At 37.1% G+C, this 20,152-nt stretch overlaps 1 protein-coding gene across 4 annotated transcripts in view; it reads left to right on the forward strand.

The window, feature by feature from the left end:
- Positions 1 to 12,270: 12,270 nt before the first annotated feature.
- LOC148865309 (uncharacterized) overlaps positions 12,271 to 20,152 on the forward strand; it is a 36,717-nt gene continuing 28,835 nt past the window's right edge. For 3 of the 4 annotated variants that reach the window (XM_088978794.1, XM_088978797.1, XM_088978795.1), the window contains exons 1-4: positions 12,419 to 13,274; positions 13,361 to 13,453; positions 13,795 to 13,899; positions 14,641 to 14,790. In XM_088978794.1, the coding sequence (XP_088834920.1) occupies positions 12,990 to 13,274; positions 13,361 to 13,453; positions 13,795 to 13,899; positions 14,641 to 14,790 (633 nt within the window). In that variant the 5' untranslated portion in view covers positions 12,419 to 12,989. Of the gene's footprint in view, positions 13,275 to 13,360; positions 13,454 to 13,794; positions 13,900 to 14,640; positions 14,791 to 20,152 lie in introns of all 4 variants that reach the window. The other variant, XM_088978796.1, reaches the window with a different exon arrangement.

The following is a 20,152-nucleotide window of genomic DNA, read 5'->3' on the forward strand; positions in this document are numbered from 1 at the left end:
TAAATGAAAAAAATTGAAAACTTCACCTATTTTCGCAATATTTTCCAAAAGTTCAAAAATCTTCCCAAATCTTCACGTTTGATGTGTTTTTGTTGTTGTTTTTTTTTTTTTTTTTGTAGATCTAACAATCTAGGCAAGTATATCAAAGATTTGGAGTGATTTAAGAGGGAGAGAAGGCTTTTTTGGGGAGAAAAAGGCCATATTTCACCCATTCAAACTTTTAACACCCACCCATATTGTTTTGGGGTTGTATCGACCCCGTATCGGTAGCATATCGACCAATACGGTACCGAAACAGTTGATACGCTGTTGTTTTGTATCAATATGGTACTGATACAAGGGAAAAGGTATACAAGACCTAATTTCCTCGCATTCCCTGTATTGGCCATTCAAAGATACGATACTCTGTATTGAGCGTATCATATCGAAATTTTAAACCTTGATGTCAAGTAGCTCAATTTTCATTAATATTTTTTTATAAAAAAACAATCATTTGTTAATCTATAGTTTCATACTACCATAAAAGTGGGAATAGTTGCCTACAAATTTTAGAGTTTTATTGATTAAAATATATCTCTTTTTTGAATTTGGTTCCTTTTATTATAATAATTGTAATTTCAATATTACCTCAGGTCCATTTGGTTCATAGTTGGAATCAAAATGGTGTATTCCTTTCACCCATTTAATTTGATCGGGAATTGGAATCAAAATCAGAGTTCACTGGAATGATCCCAAGGGAGGGGGAGGGAATGGCCATTCTCTCGTATGGGGAAATGCCATTCCACCAGGAATGAGAATGGGATTTCGATTCTGCCCAACCAAACAAGTGAAGTCAAAATGGACCATTCCGATTCCGATTCCTTTTATTATAATAATTGTAATTTCAATATTACCTCAGGTCCATTTGGTTCATAGTTGGAATCAAAATGGTGTATTCCTTTCACCCATTTAATTTGATCGGGAATTGGAATCAAAATCAGAGTTCACTGGAATGATCCCAAGGGAGGGGGAGGGAATGGCCATTCTCTCGTATGGGGAAATGCCATTCCACCAGGAATGAGAATGGGATTTCGATTCTGCCCAACCAAACAAGTGAAGTCAAAATGGACCATTCCGATTCCGATTTCACACTACCCTTCATTTTATTATCTCTTATCAAGTCTCATATTTAAGATATTAACTCATATTTTCTCTCATTAAATTTTATATGCAACGTACCTTTTTTTCTCAACATTAAATTACACTAATTTTATCCATGGAGAATAATTTTAAAAATACAAAAAACTTATATTTTTAAAACTAACCTAAAATAAAATTGTTTTCCCTAGTCATGGGTAAGTAACTCAGCTTCTTGGGTCAAATAGGTTAATCCATGATGTCTTAATTAAATACTAAATTTTATAGATGAAACATAAAAAGAATAAAGAAAATTTATAGAAAGTTTGGATACATCTCTAATATTAAATATTTATCATATTAAATAAAATAAATATGACAAATTAGAAGTATTTTTATTAGTGATGGAAATGAAATAGAAACTTTAAAATTGACTTAGGAATGAAACTATTTTATTATGTGAGTGGTGAGTCAATGGGTCCACCCATGATGTTATAGTTAAATAAATAAAAAACATAGAAAGAATTATTGAAAATACAAAAAAAAAAATCTAAACACATCTCTAATGTTATATATTATCTGTATTAAATAGTGATAAAAAAGAATTATTTTATTAATGATGTAAATGAAATAAAATTTCAAAGCTCTAAAACTGAAACCATTTTATTATCTAGGTAAGCAAGTTATCAGCCCAACCATATGCATGGATCAAATGAGTCAATTCATAATGTCAAAATTAATTGATAAATAGAAACATAAAAATACAAAAAAGTACATAAATTTTGTAAAAAAATTGAGCACATCTCTAGTACTATATATTCATCATATTAAACAAAAATAAATGTGAAAAATAAGAATGGTTTTTAATAATGATAGAAATAAAATACAAAATTTTAAAATTGACCAAAAACAAAATGATTTTCTATACTTGTGGTGGGTCAACAATTCAACTATCTATGGCCATTTTTTGGTTTATGGGGCTACACAAGCAAGGGTAGCCCATCCCCATACCCATAACTCATCCAATCCTAATGGTAGGGGAATTGATCTCAAGTCTCCACTTCAACCATTTAGGCCAAACGCATTAAACCACGGATGCCATAATTAAATGGTAAAACTGTTAAAATACATGAAATGCAAAAAAAAAAAAAAAAAACAAGAGTGTAAAAAGTATTTAAGTGCAGTTTAATAAAATGGAACTTGGTTAACAGTTGGTACACTTGCATAAACATGTGTATTATCTATCACACCAACACCTATAAAAAATATATACAAGCATTTAAGTGCAATTTAATAAAAAGTAAATTATTATTAAATAAATAAAATTTGCGGATTGTTACCTTAAACCATGGGTAATACTTGGAATTATTTAGAATCTTAGTCAGAATAACATTAAAGTCTCTTGGTCGGATAATCTCCTTTCCATATCCACATAAGACCTTCAATACAGAATTGAAGTGTCAAGATAATGTTTCCCCTGAATGTTGAAAATGATCAATTGTATCTCAAAGTGATTTTATTGTGGCTAATTATGTTCAATATCATCCCCACTTATTCATCAGCAGAAACATATTGACTATCTTTGACTAAACCTCTTTATCTTAAAGAAGTTACCAAATTGATGAACATGTGTGGGGGCATTCTAAACATTTTTAAATACCTTTTACCATTATTTAAAATGGCATTATATAAAATAATATGATCTAGTTAATATGTTATCGTGATAAGGTGTCTTGGAAATAATATCGTTTTGCTTCTCCGCTAATGTATACAAGAATTTTCATTTTAATATGTTTTAGTTTGTCTTCCTGTACAACTGCTACAATTGTATGCAACAACTGCTCCCAACTTATAATATCATCCATTCCTATTTGAATACATGTCAATGTTTAATAATCGATAAAAATAATATCATATACAATGTGATAAAAAATCTATTTATCAAGTTATTTCTGAATAAACAAAATATTTGAAGCTATCCAAAATCTCACTAAAATTCATTTATGAAGTTATCTCTAAAGCAACAAAATCAATTCAACAAGTTGCATCTAAAGAAATCATCAATAAGAAACAAAGTTCAACATGTTCAAGTAAAGGAAATATAAAAAGAAACAAAAATCTCTTATGCCTCAAGCTGTCTACCCACGATCTCACTAATGCATTTCCTTCTAAGTTCAGGTGGTAGCGTTAGATACCACTCTCTTGAAGATGGCTTGTTAAACACTTCATAAAATGTTTTAGAAATAATTAATAACTAGTTAATGACTAGAATAAGAAAAGCAATACACTACTAGAAAATTCATCTATACGTACTTAATAATTTTGGTGAACAAAAAGCAGAAAATAGACAACTAAACTTTATATTGTTCTGATAAGGAAGCTTAGAAATAGCATAAAAGGATGTTCCCACCTAGACCTCTGTTCATCAGAATGTAAGAAAGTGATCATGTGCCTTGACTCTTAAACATAGACACTTGTCAATGTGACATACAGATGAAAATATCAAGCTGGCAATGAAATCAAATGTGATTAACATAGAACATGGCAGTAAAGACACACTGAGGGAAATAAGTTATTTGGTGAGAGAATTGAAAGAGCTCATTTGAACCTAAAGATCAGCCAAGAGCTTCGAGAAAATATTTCCAATGTGAAAAATATAAATTACTTTAAATGGGATTATTCCTAGGGAATTTGAACTCTGCTTGTATTAGGGCAGGGGAGAGAGAAGGTAGGCAAGGTAGCAAGGACTAGCTTAATTTATATATGAGTTGCTTAGCACATCGTGCTGTAATTGATCTCATTCTTTTATCATCAAATAATAAAAAATGAAGTTAATAATAAAAAAATAAAAAAAAAACAAATGTGCATAATATAAAAGCATAAGGGAAAGACTATAAGTCCAAAGAAATGAATAGTAAGATTGACTTGATGCAAATTGAAGACTATAAGAGCATAAGGGAAAGACTAATGAAAATAGATTTTGTGAGGCACAAGGGGAACCCAACAAAATAGAATAAGATGCAAGCAATTTAGTAACCTATCCAATGAAAACCTTGGATTGACCAAGTGAACCACTAGACTGATTTCTTTTTGTATTGCATGCTACACATTATAGTAGAAATGGGGGTAAGACAAAGAAAGGTGCATGTAAGGCACACTGGCCATATTGCAGATGACCATCTGCAAAGAAGCATTAGACAAACTGAAATGTTTATTTATAGTACTTAAATAATACAGACACATTATATGCTAACTTACAATTTTTTGCTGCATGGCCAATGTAAGTACCCCCTTAGCTTAGGGAATTTTATTAAAAGTACTGAAATTTTGGAATATATATTGTGTGTGTGCAAAGGAATGGAATGAATTTAAAGATCTGCTCTCACAATCTGCTACTTCTGTTGTAATTATGTAAACACCCTTTAGTGAGTACTGACTAGTGTACACGCTTGGCCTTTTCTCTTAAAATAAAATTACATATATAGATGTTGCTCTCACCATCTGGTACTTCAGTTGTAATTATGTAAACACCCTTTTTCTGTAATTTGTATCATTTCCATGTATCATCCAAGGATGGTCCTATTTCTCTCATATTTAATTGTTATTAGACTGTTAATTAACTCTATGCATGTTCCCATCTACCAAAAACATTATTTTTTCCTTTCTTTTAGTTTATAGTTCCATATATAATAATGGGCAACACTGTGTCTTCCACACTTGCTCCCATTTATCAAAAACAAGGGTTGCCCAAATTACTGGACCTATTTCATTCAAAAGGAATCCTAGCTGAATGTGTTGATAGGTGAAGATTATCCTAGGGTTCTAGCATGTTTCAGTAATGAATGAGCTATTAATGATCATAATGGCAATTTAATTATCAATTATTCAGGTCTAGTGGGCCATGGAATCTCTTTGAGGGCAGAACTATTGGCTTTGCTTCAAGTACTTGAGCTCTTCGTGAGGCAAGAAATATTATCTTATAAATTGTCTATGGAATCTACTCTTTTAGACATAAAACATGACTACTATTTGCAGCCCTAGCATTCATACCAATTCCATTTTATTAAGTTTATATTTTACATAATAAAATAATTACACCGGCCTTTGATTTAGTCTAGACATGCTGAATAGACTCAACTTACTAAACTTGGACCTGTATTTTAAAGGGCTGTAAGCTCTTCATTCTCAGGCCTAATTTAGCATTCAAGCATGGTGGGTTGGTCCAAGGCTGATCTTGATGACATTAAAGCCTTGGATAAAGCTAAGGGTCAATGGAGTTCAGTTTGTAAGGTCTTCCTTCTAAGAGCCTATTTGATTTCAAATTTATCATTTACAGTTACAAGTTGGGACTAAAGCCAACCTAAGATGAAACCTTACGGTTGGTAAGGTCTATGGCTAGTTGTAGCAGAAACTTGAGAATGAATCCCACCTTCACAAGGGTTTGAGGGATGGGCTACTCCCTAATGTGTAGACTTATGAATTATATTTTTAATCTAGACTTACAAATTATACTCATCTAAATAGAGTATTGTCTTGAACCCATGAAATTTCCTATAAAATAAATTCAACACCCTGAATGAAAATGAAAACAAAAAAGATATTATTTTTTAACTACCTAACACACACTGTCTTTTGGGATCATTGGCTATTGTTCCTCCCTTCACAAAGAAAAAGGACTAATACAAATAAATGGTTAAAATCCATTTGATCAATTTAGAACTTAAGAATATCTAGAACCGAATATATTTGTTTTTGAGAGTGTGATAAAAAAAATGCATACATAAAATTAGATACAAAGACATACTCACGTAGAGAGAGATCACTTAACTACTCAGGTATCGTCATAATCAAATGTTGCATACCTAGGGGTTGTTATCGAGCAATTAAACATTTACTAAGAGAAGAAAGGTTGTTGGAATCCAACCTAAATATCTAGTTCAATTGGATATTAGAATCTGCTAATGTCCTTATTTTTGTTTGTTGACTCCCTCTTACCATGTGGCAAGTAACTAGAGGAGAACTAGAATTTGGGGTTTATCTTGTCGTGTTCTCAATCATTTAAAATCTCCTAGTTGTCCTCCCTCAGTCTATAGATGGTGGATTTTGGCCTTAGTTTTTCTATCTTTCTACCTCTGCTTATACAATAACAAACCAACGCTGGGTAATGGCCTTTTAGCCTTACAAAGAAGACAGAAGGTCAAGGGCAATGTGGCAAATTAGCATTGGTGGAGGTTCCATCAAGCCAAGCAAATCATAGGGAAAAGAAAAGCACTTTTCTTTTTCTTTTCCTCTCTCTCTCTCTCTCTCTCTCACACACACACACACACACACACACTTTTGTGGTACTAAAGACTATGTACAAACTACAGAGTAAATCCACATGTTACCAAGTGCCAATAAGATGCCATCTCTCTAGTAAGGTGGTATCAAAGTTGTTCTTGTACACCAAATCAAACTAGGAGGCATGGTGAATATGGTGACCCAACAGATCAAGTTCCAATTTCACTCACTTTTTCAAAGAACCATTTAGAGGAAAGCCTGCTGGTTCCATTTTTTCAAAGATCAAGTTCTAATTTCATTTACTTACATCAATGCATACATCAAGTGTGTAGTCACCCTTAGTGTTGAATTCATGCAAAACAGCCTATTGATTTGTCCAATACATCAAGTGAGTGTAGTCGCCCTCACTGAAGTTGCTTCCAAACAACCTGGTTAAATTAAAGGATGAAATATGGATATGGATTTTGCTTTGAAATAGTACTCTTCTCCCAATAAATAACGTAGAAGCTATCCCCTCTCCCAATAAATAAAGGATGAAATATGAATTTTGAGGCTCAATGGTACCATATCAACTGTGATATCAAGCTTTTGAATTCAAAAGGGATTTTTCTTTGAGGCTTAATGGTACCATATCAACTTTGCTTTTTGATGAATAAACCATATAAGACAGTTGTGCCGAAAGACAGAGGACCCATGCACCTCAGAACCAGACTAGTCTGATAACTTTGGAGTTTTATTATAATCCATTATGCAAGGAGATTTGCACGAATATTTTGAAATAGGTTCCATTCATTTTGATGTGGCCAGCTTGGGACTATTAACAACAGTGCAATTGAGATAAGTCAACTCAATTCAAAAGAAAATAAATTAAATAAAAAGATCTAGGTCAAGTAGGGCCAAACTCTAGTGACAGTGAAGACTCAACAAAGAAATTAGTGTACACAAAGAATGCATTAGTTTCAACAACACTTTAATGTGCAAATTCAAGGTACGTTGAACATCAAATAATGAGTGGCATTCCTAAAGAACAGCTTCATGCAAACACAAGTAAGGTGGTTAATGGACAGAAACCTTTTGAAGGCTTGTGTTTATTGCTAGCATAAGATACACCATTATCACAACTTTTGGGTAAATAGAAACTAATAGCTCCTATGTCAGCTTAGCTAGGAATTTATGGAGATGCCAGGAACTAACATCATCAAAATAAGTTTATTTCATTTCCATACTATTTTATTGTGAAAAAAGAAGATTCTTTCACAAAAATGTGATTCCGCAACTAGATGAGTACAAAAGGAACTTGTAGAAGAAACTCATTTTGGTTGAGAATTGACACAGGTTAGTCAGGCTAGGAGCAATAGTAGATCATAAAATTGAAAAGTTGGGAATATAAACTTTTAACATTGCAAATTTAACCATTGTAGCAGTGCAACTTTATGTGGGTTAGCACCTACAAGTCAGTACTGTATTTTGAATCTTAGGAGGGATAATCTGTGATCCATGCTTTGGGTTGTAATTTAGACTAGTTGTGTAAGATTTCTTTAATGGTAGATAGAATTCAAGAAAATCAATTGTTGGGAAGATTTATGATTTTGGTGAGACTTGTAAGGGATGCTAGGAGCAGATGTAACAAATCTGATCCTCTTCCCATTGAGATTTACAAAAAGCTTATCAGATCATGGAGAGTAAATATTCTAATCTAACTGCAACATCCCAAATAACATTTGGATCTCAACAATATGTCTAGGCCAAATGAATCAATTACCAAGAAATATATAGGGGAATTTCTTCCTAGTTTCAGCCCTGAACATGACAAATATTAGTTTGTTTGACACCCCACATATTGGTGAAGGTCGACCACCCATCTTCTATCTCATCTTCCAAAATAGATTACTCTTGTCAATAGTCCAAGTTATCAGTCATCAACTCATAGAGTGTTGTGATGTTGGGATTGTCAAACATTGGCATGTCAGGATAGGCATAAACCGTGGTCACCTCTTGATCAACAATAAATTGGATAGAAATTGCCCCCTCCGGGAGGGACACTATAGGAAAAGCCATTGTTGGGGGTTCAGTTACGCTGCCCCTAGTCTCCATAATTTAAGGAGAATCTGTTGAGTTGTATTGTGGTGTTGACTTCCATTTTGTGGGTGCAGAGTTCCTTGAGGTTTGGACACTCACTGTAGCTTGAGTAGATGATGAAGAACCTGTAGAGGGTTACAGTGGTATTAGGTCAAAATACCCCAAAGTCACCATAGTGACATTAGTAGTAGCAAAATTATCACCAATATCTAACTCAATCTTTCCTTGTTATGTGGGATGAAGTATTTTGTCCTTGCTCTTCAGGTCGCTTGGGCAGTGGAAGCTCAATCAACTTTGATTGGAGTAGCTGGCTAAGCATTTATGGAACGTCAAAGTCAGGGAATGGATGCTCCTTCTCTTTTAGTTCCTTCAGAGTAGGCCTAGACTTCTCTTGGCATTGGTTTGCAAAAGATTTCACTTTGATCTCCATTTTCTTCTTCTTGCTAGAGATCTTAACTGGTGCAACGGTAGTATTCATGACTTCTTTTCCTTTGGAGGAGGAGGTCTTAAGGTCCTTTTTGACTTATTCTTTTCACGATGATCACTTAGTTGGGGATTCCCATGCTAGGCTATCTGGATCTTCAAGTTATGACTCGAGTAGCCAATTCTTCGAAGGTGGTAGGCATGTTCCCTTTGAGGCTGTAGAGTAGTCCCCAATGCATCCCTTGGATGCATGTGTCTATGGCAGAGGATTGACTGATTTGGTCCTTGCACTGAAGGGTGAGGTTTCTCCACCGCTTAATGTAGTCGATGACGGACTCATCCTTTCTTTGCCTTGTAGTGGAGAGTTCTAGAAGTCGAACGGTTTGTCATGTATAGTAGAAGGGAGTGAGGAATTCTCTCTCAAGCTGGTCCCAACTATCAATGGAGCCAGACTGGAGGTCGGTGTACTAATCAAATGCTGTAGACTTGAGGGAGCAAACAAACTGCTTCACCATTTGGTTGCCATAGGTGCCCGCGTTGTTGCAAGTCTCGATGAATGGGCTATATGTTGCTTCAGATTGCCCTTTCCGTCAAATTATTGGAACTTAGGAAGTTGGTAGCCGACTGGCATGCGCATCTCATTAATGCGGCAAGCGTATGGTTTGGCATACACTAGAGAGGTCTGTGGAGCTCCTCCATATTGAGCCTTATGGTGTCAACGATCATGTACTAGATATGTTGCACCGTCAAAGAAGTGACTGAGACTTGGGTGGTGTCTTGCATCATGTTTTACACTGTGGCTCGATCATGCTCATCTTGTTGCTGCTTCAGTTGCTCTTGGAGGTTGGGAGTTGTTAGAGGAGTGAATCTTGGAGGGTGAGAATGTCCTTGACTGGAGTTTGCTTGACAATTTTGTATCTCCAATTTGTTAATCAAGAAGGCAATCTGGAGATCCTTCTCAGCATTGGAGCTCTTAAGGTTGTCAATGGCTTCGACCATCTTTTGGATTCGTTCTTCCATCATTGTGACTTCTGCCATCATCACCGGTATGACGCCACTAAAAGCAGACTAGGAGTTGTGTGATGGAAAGGAGTAAGACTACGTCCTCGATGTAGTGCTGGATTGGTCATTTGGGAAAAAGTGTTTCTTTCCTTTCACATCAATGTATGGAGAGTTGAAGAGGCTTTCCTTTTGTAGAGTAGTCGCCTTAGTGATTTTTCGTGTTGGAAGCTCCACTAAAGACATAGTTGTGCTTTGTTGGATTTCGTCGTAGCATGTGTGATAGGACGGTTGTAGGAAGAATCGGGAGCACCAGAGGGCTTGTTAAAGGAAGTCACAATCTTCTTGGTAGCCATTGGATGAATGTTGTAGTTGTTGACTCAAAAGATGAGAGGAAGAGAGCGTCCCACCGAGCATGCCAGAAATTTGTTGATACAAATTTCGTATATTTCAATTAACACAAAATATGGAAGCAAATTACAAAAAATAAATTTGTAATAAAGAAAACAAACAAGGGAATTAACTCTCTTTGAATTCTTCTCAATGACGTGAACAACCTCTGATTAACGGTCGAATTCGATGAAGACAAGGGTCGTTGGCATATTTCTCGTACTTCTTGAAGTGTTGATATTGATTTCCTTGATTTTGGTGCTTTGGGAGATTTAGTGTAGATTTTTTCACTTCGGCCTTCGCGCTTGATCACCTGTGAAGGATGTTTCTCTAAGAAGGTCCCTTTTGTGGTGGCTTGGCCTTCTTTGGAGAACTTGAATCCAAGTGTTGTAGATAATGAATAAACTTTTCTCTTCTTTCTTCTCTCTTGATTTTGCAGTTGCTGGAGTTTGCAGGAGCTTGTGGTTGCTTGCAATCTTCGATGTTGGTGTCTGAGAGTTTCTTGCAATGTGATTCTCTCAAAAGGAAGAAAATGAATCCTTTTTCTTCCTAGGCAAAGATATTTATAGTCAAGGATTAAGGCTGCCACCTCAGCCCACTTAGCGAACCAATCCCATGTGAGTGGGGTGTTGGGTTATGTATTCAGAGGCTATTTTTATCATTTTCTTTGTTTTTTTTTTTTTGCAATTTTGCCTTTTTACTTATATGTGTTCAGAGGCTACTTGTAAATTTTTTTTGAAAAATTTTTCACTATTCAAGCACGATATAGATGATTCTTTTTAGGGTATTTTGGTTAGTGTAAAACCACATGTTTTCATCTAAGGGCAATCTCAACGTTTAAAAATATCGAGATGATGACATCAATAATTTCGACTAACATTCTAAAGTCAAATAATGAAGAGGGTATAAATGCAGTGATGTTAATCAGGGATGATAGTGCTTTTAGCGCAAAATGCAATTGTTTGAAAGTATAAGGGAGGTTTCAACAATTTACCCTAAATCATTTTGGTAAGAGATCTAACTAGAACCGGAAGCAAAATAAAAAAAAAAACCCAAACAAAAATGAACCAAAATTTTCACTCAATTAATTTATATTTGGCAGTCAAGTCATGGCATGCATTTGTTTATTGCACATAATAAACGGGTTAATACTTAAACTGCCCTTATGGTGTAGCAAATGGACACAAACCTACCATACTGTTTAAGAAATTACTTAAAGTACCCCAAACATTTTTGACAATGGACAAACCTGTTAGATATTGACAGAAAAGGAAAAAGACCTTAATGCCCTTTTGTTAAGTGAGTATGTGAAACTTCTATGAGGGCAAAATATCTTTCTTGCCCTCGTATATTTAGGTGAAAAGATGCAAGCACATTTCACCATTTTTGTTGTTACCTTTCACCGCTGAAGGGTAAAACTATAAAAGACACCAAAGGGGACCATTGTAAATCTCCACAAGATCTCCAGTAACTGCCGCAAAATCCCATGCGAGATCTATGGTAATCATTGGAAAGTAATTTAAGTTATTGTCTACTTGCTAAACCTCCGAATAGGGTTTATAAACCCAAACCCCAACAACAGCTGGGATGAGGTTTATGTGGTATTGGAGGGTATAAGGAAGGCAAGGGAGCTGGATATACAAAAGCTTATTGTTGAACGTGACTCTAAATTGGTTTTAAGTTGGCTACAAAAAAAAAAAAAAAAATAATGGATTATAAAAATTTGCTAATGAGAGAAAGGAAATTAAATGGCAAGCTAGGGGGTTGGAAATCTAATTTCAGTGGGCGAAGAGAACAGCAAAGTAGGGGGTGGGAAGGGGTCAAATATTTTGGGCTGTATTATAATTTTTTATTTTGTTCTCTCTCGAGAGTTAAGCCTTTCTACCTCTCTCTCTCTCTACAGTGCTGTAATTATTGTTCTCATTAATTTAATGTGAATTTGTTATTTTATTGATAAAAGCACTATAGCTAGGACGAGAGCTTGCGGCTAGAATAACAAGTTTTTTTTTTTTTTATTTGCACAGTGAGTTTGGGAGGGATTTTGCAGTGAGATTCGTGTTCTTTACGGGCTTTACCTGTACCTGACCATTGAGGTAAGCGTAAAAGCTTCTTATGATGGGCGGGTGTGAGCAGGGTAGGGAAGCGGGGCGTGCGGGATGGATGGGCGGGGTAGGCAGGAGGGAGTATGCACTATGCACGCGCTGGGCACCCACATGGCTATCCGCCCTTGCCATTTCGTCGAACAGTTACAATGCAGGGAAATGCATTGCTGCGTTACACTTGTTCTGCACCCTTTGCGCGCAATGCACTCCAACCCGTCATGTGCAGCCCATTTCATCTCAACTGCTGACCCACACATGCTGAAATAAATTATGTACCCAATCCATCCCAACTGTTTGCTTTCATTGCTCGCTGCTAACTGATATTAATGAGGATAACATTTGTCAATTGTAAAAAGTGTCAGAGATATTTAAGCAATTTAATAAAATTGCATAAACAAAAAACCCAAACAAAATTATGCCTTGCCAAGTTGCAACTGCACAAGTCACTTGATCGGATGTTTTCCTCTTTCTTCTCTCCACGTTAAGACAACAACCTGAAAAAAGTGAAGAAGCTGAGAATCTGAGATACCCTAGTCCCTAGAAATCCACTGTAACCGAGAAATGCTCAGGTGAGCCGGCGTGAGCAAGATTTATTTGTTCATGATGAAGGCGCGCGTGCCGGAATGGCTGAACAGCACTCTTTGGTCCTCCAAATCCCCACCCGTTGACGAACGTCTCCATCAATGCTCTCCGAAATCATCCACCCCTACCATATCCGCTGCTGAGCCTCCCCGGGTCGAACCCCCACTTCCCCAGCCTCCTCCAAAACTTATAATTCAAGAGCCGTCAACACCGCAAATGACAGATCCCCGCGGAGACGATCACAGGAACTCTCCCAGTTCTTTGACCGAGGACATTTCCAGGCAGACCCAACTCTTGGCAGAGGTTAGAGCTCATCAGTTTTGTGGTTTTTTGGTCCTTCATGAAGTATTTGATTTGAATTTATTGATTTTCCATCGTGTTGCAATTAGCTCTCGAAGAAGACAATAGATATGCATGGATTGCGGAGATTGGCATCGCAGGGTATACCAGATGGTGCTGGAATTCGTCCTACCATATGGAAGGTGTTGATTCTTCTCTGTAATGTCGCGATTTTCAGTTGATGTTTGATTAATTTCCGGTTCGCATTAGATTTTTTTTTTTTTTTTGGTTGTTGTAATTCTCAGTAGTTAATGGGAATTTATTGAGCTTCTTAGTTGAGTTATGGATATTCGGTAGTTTGTGTGTGTGTGTGTGTTTTCTTTCCTTTTTCCCTTTTTTCTCTTCGTAGTTGATAGAAGAGCAAAAAGCGCATAAAATCTGAAACTAAACTCAATAAGGAGAAAAAGGGTACTGTTTGGTCTTCTTCATTTGTCAGAGTTGACAAAATTGATATGATCCAATTTATTTCCTCATTGGTGGACAGCTCTTGCTGGAATATTTGCCTAATGATCGTGGATTATGGTTATCCGAGTTAGCTAACAAGAGATCACAATACAAGAATTTCAAAGAGGAGCTTCTGGTGAATCCTGTAAGTCATCTTCACCATAAAAGAAAAAAGATCCTGCAAATAATCTTGGGTATTGTTAAGCTATCAGTGTTGAATTGATTTCTTTGGCTGCTACTGACAATGACATTACTACTACCACTGATATGCAAGAAAATAGCAGTTTGCCTATTTAATTGTAATTTTGAAAATGCTATCACACGAACACGATTATGATGATTGTTAAAATGTAAAATTTAACAAAAGAAAATGATTAGTGTTCCTTTGTCAATTCCAAGGATGAACATTCTGCAATCAAAAGATGGCTAAACGTTAGTCACTGAGAACTTCCTAAATGGGTCATATCCCAAGAATTACACTGATATTGTATGAACACATTTGGTCATTCATCAAATTTTCTATTAACTTCCAAAGTTTTAGTCTTGCTTGTATGGACTATGGACATCATTTTCTTAACTGGTATAATTTTCAGCTAGACCAATTACTGAAGAGGTAAGCTTGCTCTCATTGAACTGTATCCTTTACTGCCAACTTGCTGCATGTTTAGATAGTGAGTTCATTAGTAAACATGGTAAAGCCAGTTCTGTTATTTGTTGTCTCCTTTTCTTTTTTTTCTTTTCTTTCTTTTACAAATTGGTTGAAACAGAAGTCTACTGCATGTTGCAGTTAAGTGAATGTGCAGCTTTCTTTAACTATTTATTTTTTATTCTTTTGTATTTTCCTTTGGAACATCTTGGTTGTCCGAATTTTTCTGTGGCTACTCAGTCAGAAGTCACTAGGAGGATAGAGAAATCTGCTGGGATTGAAAACAATGAATCATGCGAAGGAAGTGGCTTGCTCCCAAGATCAGAAATAACCCATGGAGAGCATCCTTTGAGCCTTGGAAAGACCAGCATCTGGAATCAGTTTTTCCAGGTAAGTATTTGATTGGTGTCTGCTAAACTGGTGGCTTTTGATACTAGAGATCTGATGGCTTCTGCATTGCATATTTGGAAACTTTTTGTTAATATTAGAGTAAGAGACACGATTTTGGTGGTTTTCATTGTGAGGAAATAAACTAAGTACTTAAATGCTGGCCATATCATTTTTTTTTTGTTATTCAAAAATCAAAGTCTATGTGGTTCACATGCTATACAGTTTGCTAGGTGAGTTTTTTTTTTTTTTTTTTTCTTTTTATTTTAAGAAAAGGGTCAAGTATTGTATTCATTTATATACTGAAACCATGAACAAGTATATCCGTGTATAGTGAGTCACTATAGAAAAAGAACAGCCAGACATAATCATTCTGGCTTTGATATGTTCAGAAAAATAATTGCACAGAATAAAAAAATGCTTGATGAAGTTTATTCTTGAGCATCTCCTGCACAGATAGCCAAAGTGAATTGACCCAATCACCCTTCTCATTACTTCTTCAGAAGAGCATCCCTTATCCTCAAAAATCCTATGGTTTCTTTCCTTCCAAGCACACCAAGATATTGCTGCAGGAATTGTACTCCATAACTTTCTTCCCCTTCTACTAAGACCATCCACATTCCAAGCCTTCAGGTAGCCCTTTAATAATCTCGTTTGGCACCATCTGAGGTTAATGCTTCTGCAAAACATCCCTCTAGCCAGTGGGCATCCAAGGAACAAATGATCTGCTATTGCTCTATCTTCCCCACATAGTAAGAGCTGTAAGATTTCGGACTTAAACCTTTTCTCTGAAGATCATCTCTGGTGAGAGTGAGACACTTGCCTAGTAAAGCAGTTCAAATTAGGGACACTGTCGGAGGTACGTGTGGTACCCAAGTTTCTGTTGCCCGTGGATTAGTCATTATAAATAAAAAGAAAAGTACATCAGCAAGGCTGATGAGGAGTCACCTCCAATAACTTACAAAAAGCCAAAATGAGAGAACGTCCAAAAAAAGAGAAATAAAAAGACAAGACTAGCTACTTGATTCCAACTCAATAAGAGACCAAAAATTAGCACCAAGATTTTCCTTTGAAACTCCTTCAAAATCCGGGAGAATAAGAACCCAGTTCATAATCCTTTTCCCACATAAAAGAGCAATCTGATCCCTTTGTTGAGTCTTGTCTTCAAATATTCTTCTATTTCTTTCTTTTCATACTTCCTAACAAATTACAAAAGGCATGCAGCTCCACACCTGGTAGAAAAGTTCCTTGAACTGTCCCATCTCCAAATCCTTGTAACTCCCCTGATCTGGTATTGGAGTTCTGCTGTTTTTTTTGATGAATAATAATAAGTTTATTGATTCAGAAGCAACTTTAGAGTGAGTTCATACATCATCCCAATGAGAAGCACGAGCTGCAGCCCCTCCTTGAATCTTACAAGTAAACTAGGAAAGAAAAACAGGAATCACAACTGAGCCCAAAATAATTCTTCTCTATTTACCCCTTGCTTAGCTAACACATCTGACAAAGTATTTGCTGATCTCCCCACCCACTGTACAGTGATCAACGTATTCTTTGTCAACCAACTAAATTTCTTCATTTCATTCTTGTATTGCCACATAGCCTCTTCAGAATTTTTCAACCAACCCACCACCACTTTGGAATCCCCCTCGATTATTAGGTGTTGTACCCCCAGCTGGTTTGAAAATTGCACCCCTTGTACAACAGCTAAAAGTTCTGCCCTGATGGAGTTCCCAATTCCCAAGGGGCCTGAGTAGAGCAACAAAATCTCTCCCTTCTCATTTCTCAAAGCACCCCCCACTTCGGATAATCCTGGATTACCCATGCTGCTTCCATCAAAGTTCAACTTTATTGAGCCTTCGGGTGGAGGAGACCAGCTTGTAATTGATTTGTCCTTTAGAGATGAACACCTCGCTACTGCTGACCAATTTCTCCAAAGGTCATTAAAGGAGAATTGATGGGAGATTTCCAAGGTCTTCAGCCAATGTATTGCCCTGTTTAACACACAGTCTTTCAAATCTTGGCTGTTCCTTTCCTTGTCTTGAAAAATTCTGAGATTCCTTTCTTCCCAAAGAGTCCAAGTCAAAGCAGCACGAGCACATCTCCACATAATTCTCCCTATTTTTATAGGCCATTAAAAGGTAGAATGGTTGAAGAGCATGTGAACTTCTGCTGGTAGGCTCCAACTACCCCCAAACAACGAAAGTAGCCAAGCCCAAAGGTCTGCAGAAAAGGGACAAGATACTAGTAGATGGTAACAATCCTGACAGTGAGTTCTACAGAGGATACACCAATTAGGAGAAATACAGAGAAAAGGTCTTCTCTTTTAGTTTGTCTAAAGTGTTTACTTTCCCATGGAATACTTTCCAACAAAAAGCCATAATTTTTGGGGGGACTGGCCTACACCAAATTTCTTTTGACGGAAAGGGTTGGTGAGTAGAAAGTTGAGAGATGGACTTGAAGAAAGAAGCACAAGAGAAGGTTCCATTGGGTCTAGGAGTCCAAACTCTCTTATCTGGCTTGGAGGGATCCAAACAAACCTGATTAAGACAACCAAGCAAAATAGAAAGACACTCAATTTCAGCATCCCTAAGTCCTCTACGAAACCCAAAATCCCAAGTAGGATCTAAGGGTGTTCCCAAAGGTGAAACAAATTTTGATACCACCTCTTTTTTGTACAAAGAAATAGAAAAAAGCGAAGGGAACAAGTCCTTTAACGGTGAGTCTCCTACCCAAATATCCTCCCCAAAAAGAACAGAGTTGCCAGAACAAACTTCATACCTGATAAAATTGAGGAATTGAGGAAGGGTGTTGTGAATAGCCTTCCACGGTGCTGCTAGGTTAGCTTGCCTCGATACACCAGCATCCCATCCGTTCTCTGACTTCCCATGAATGCTTCCCACCACCTCATGCCACAATCTCTCTCTTTCCAAAGGCCATCTCCACAACCATTTCCCTAACAGAGCTTGATTCTTTCTAATTACCCTCCCAATTCCCAAGCCCCCCTCTTCTTTACTTCTGCACACAATTTCCCAATTAACCAAGTGATCCTTTTTTTCTTGTCTCGGCTCCCATAAGAAGTCTCTCATCAACTTCTCCAGTTTCCTAACTTCCCTAACTGGTATCCTAAAGACAGACAAATAATAGGTAGGTAAGTTAGCCAAGGTAGCTCTTATTAGGGTAATTCTCCCTCCTAAAGAGATATAGTTCTTCTTTCATGAGGCTAATCTCTTCTCAAACTTTTCTATCACTGGGGTCCAAAATCTACTCTCCCTAGGATTTGCCCCTAAAGGAAGCCCTAAATATGACATAGGCCAAGCAGAGGTGGAACACTCAAGACACTCCGCAATAGCCTCGACCTCCCCTACCTCCAAATTTATACCCGCTATGCAGCTCTTTTCCAGATTTATTCTCAAATTAGAGACACTTTCAAATCCTTTTATTATCTCCTTTAGGTTTGCTACCTTTTCACTAAGACCTTCACAAAGAATCATTAGGTCATCTGCAAACTGAAGGTGGGTGACGGGGACTTGGTGTCTCTTTATTCTCTAACCCCTAATGGCATCTTTGCTGTCAGCCTTAGTAATGATCCTACTAATCACATCAACTACTAAGGTAAAAAGGAAGGGTGAAAGTGGATCCCCTGGCCTGACACCCCTGCAAGCTGGAAAAAAGTCTCTCACCGTACCATTTACCAGAATAGAGTAGTGACAAGTACTGATACACCCAAAGATCCAACTACACCACTTGTCCCCAAGTCCATAGTTTTGCATAACCTCCAATAAAAACTTCCAGTCCACCAAATCATAGGCCTTTTCAAGATCCAATTTACAAATGAATCCTCTCTTACTAGACCTTTTCATTTCCTCCACACACTCATTCGCAATTAAGATTTGATTTGTTATTTGTCGCCCTTGAATGAAAGCCCCCTGGGTTTCACTAATGATGGTAGGGAGGACTGCTTTGATCCTCAATGAGAGCACTTAAGCCAGAATTTTATAGATGCTTGTCACTAGACTAATAGGCCTATAATCTTTTGGGTGGTTGGCATCATTCTTCTTAGGTATCAAGGCCAAAAAGGTGGCATTAATTCCAGGGCTTATAGTGTGATTGTCTGCAAATTCCTTAAAGACTTCAGCTAGATCCTCTTTCAACACCTCCCAACAGTCTTGATAAAAACCCATTGTAAAGCCATCTGGACCCGGAGCCTTGGATCTATCCATTAGAAAGACAACTTTCTTAATCTCTTCTTCCTCGAAATCCCTTTCCAGCCACCTTGCCACTCCATCAATTCTTGGCCAATCCACCCTTTCCATGACTGTCCTCTCTCTCAAAGGCCTTCTATAAATCGATTTGAAGTGGTCCACAAATTTTCTGGCTATGTCATCCTGGTTGGTAAACACCTCCTCTCCTATCTCTAGCTTGGTCACAAGTTCTTTCTTCGTCTCCCATTTGCCAAATCATGGAAGAATCTAGTGTTCCCATCGCCTTCCTTAATCCACTTGTGTCTAGATTTTTGTCTCCAACTGATTTCTTCCCTCAATAACACCTCTTCCAAATCCTTTTTTAATTGTCTCCTTAACACTCTGTCCTCCTCGGTCATCTCATTGTGAGATTCCTTTACATTCAAGTTCTCTATTCGAGAGATTAGGCCCAATTTTTGCTCCTCAATTCTACCAAACTGATCTCTATTCCACTCTTTTATTTTGGCTCTCAACCTTTTTAATTTCTTGTGAAACTTGATCCCCTTCCATCTTACCCCCCTCTCCTCCTCACCCCACCACTCCTTCACTTTTTTCACAAAATCTGGATGGGTAAGTCACATATTTTCAAATCTAAAAGGTTTGGGTCCTATAGGAAAAGACTCAGTACCTATTTGGATAGGACAGTGATCGGAGGTGACCCCGGGTAGCGCCCTAACAACTAAGTTTTCCAAACTATTCTCCCAGGCAAGGTTAAATAAGAATCTATCCAACTTCGAGGACAAAGGGGTTTCTTGAAGGTTGGACCAAGTGTAACTGGCTTGCAGCAGAGGTATTTCCTTTAGATCACAATCTTCAATAAAACCATTAAATTTCCTCATGCTTGTTGAGATTACCTGTTGGGGATTACTGGTTTCATCAGAGAATCTAATGACGTTAAAATCCCCGCCTAGGCACCAAGGACCATCCCATAGCCCCTTAATTGCATATAGTTCCTCCCACATCTCATTCCTCTCTCTATAGGAATTAGGGCCATAAACATTGGTTAAAACCCATACACACCCATTCTCTACATTCTTGCACTTAATGGAAACTGAGAATTCACCTATCAATTCTTTCACTACTTCCACCACATCCTCCCTCCACAGTGTTACAATCCCCCC

Source organism: Nelumbo lutea, chromosome 3 (assembly GCF_056320005.1).
Source record: "Nelumbo lutea isolate HS-2025 chromosome 3, American lotus-T2T, whole genome shotgun sequence".
Taxonomy (NCBI): Eukaryota; Viridiplantae; Streptophyta; class Magnoliopsida; order Proteales; family Nelumbonaceae; genus Nelumbo; species Nelumbo lutea.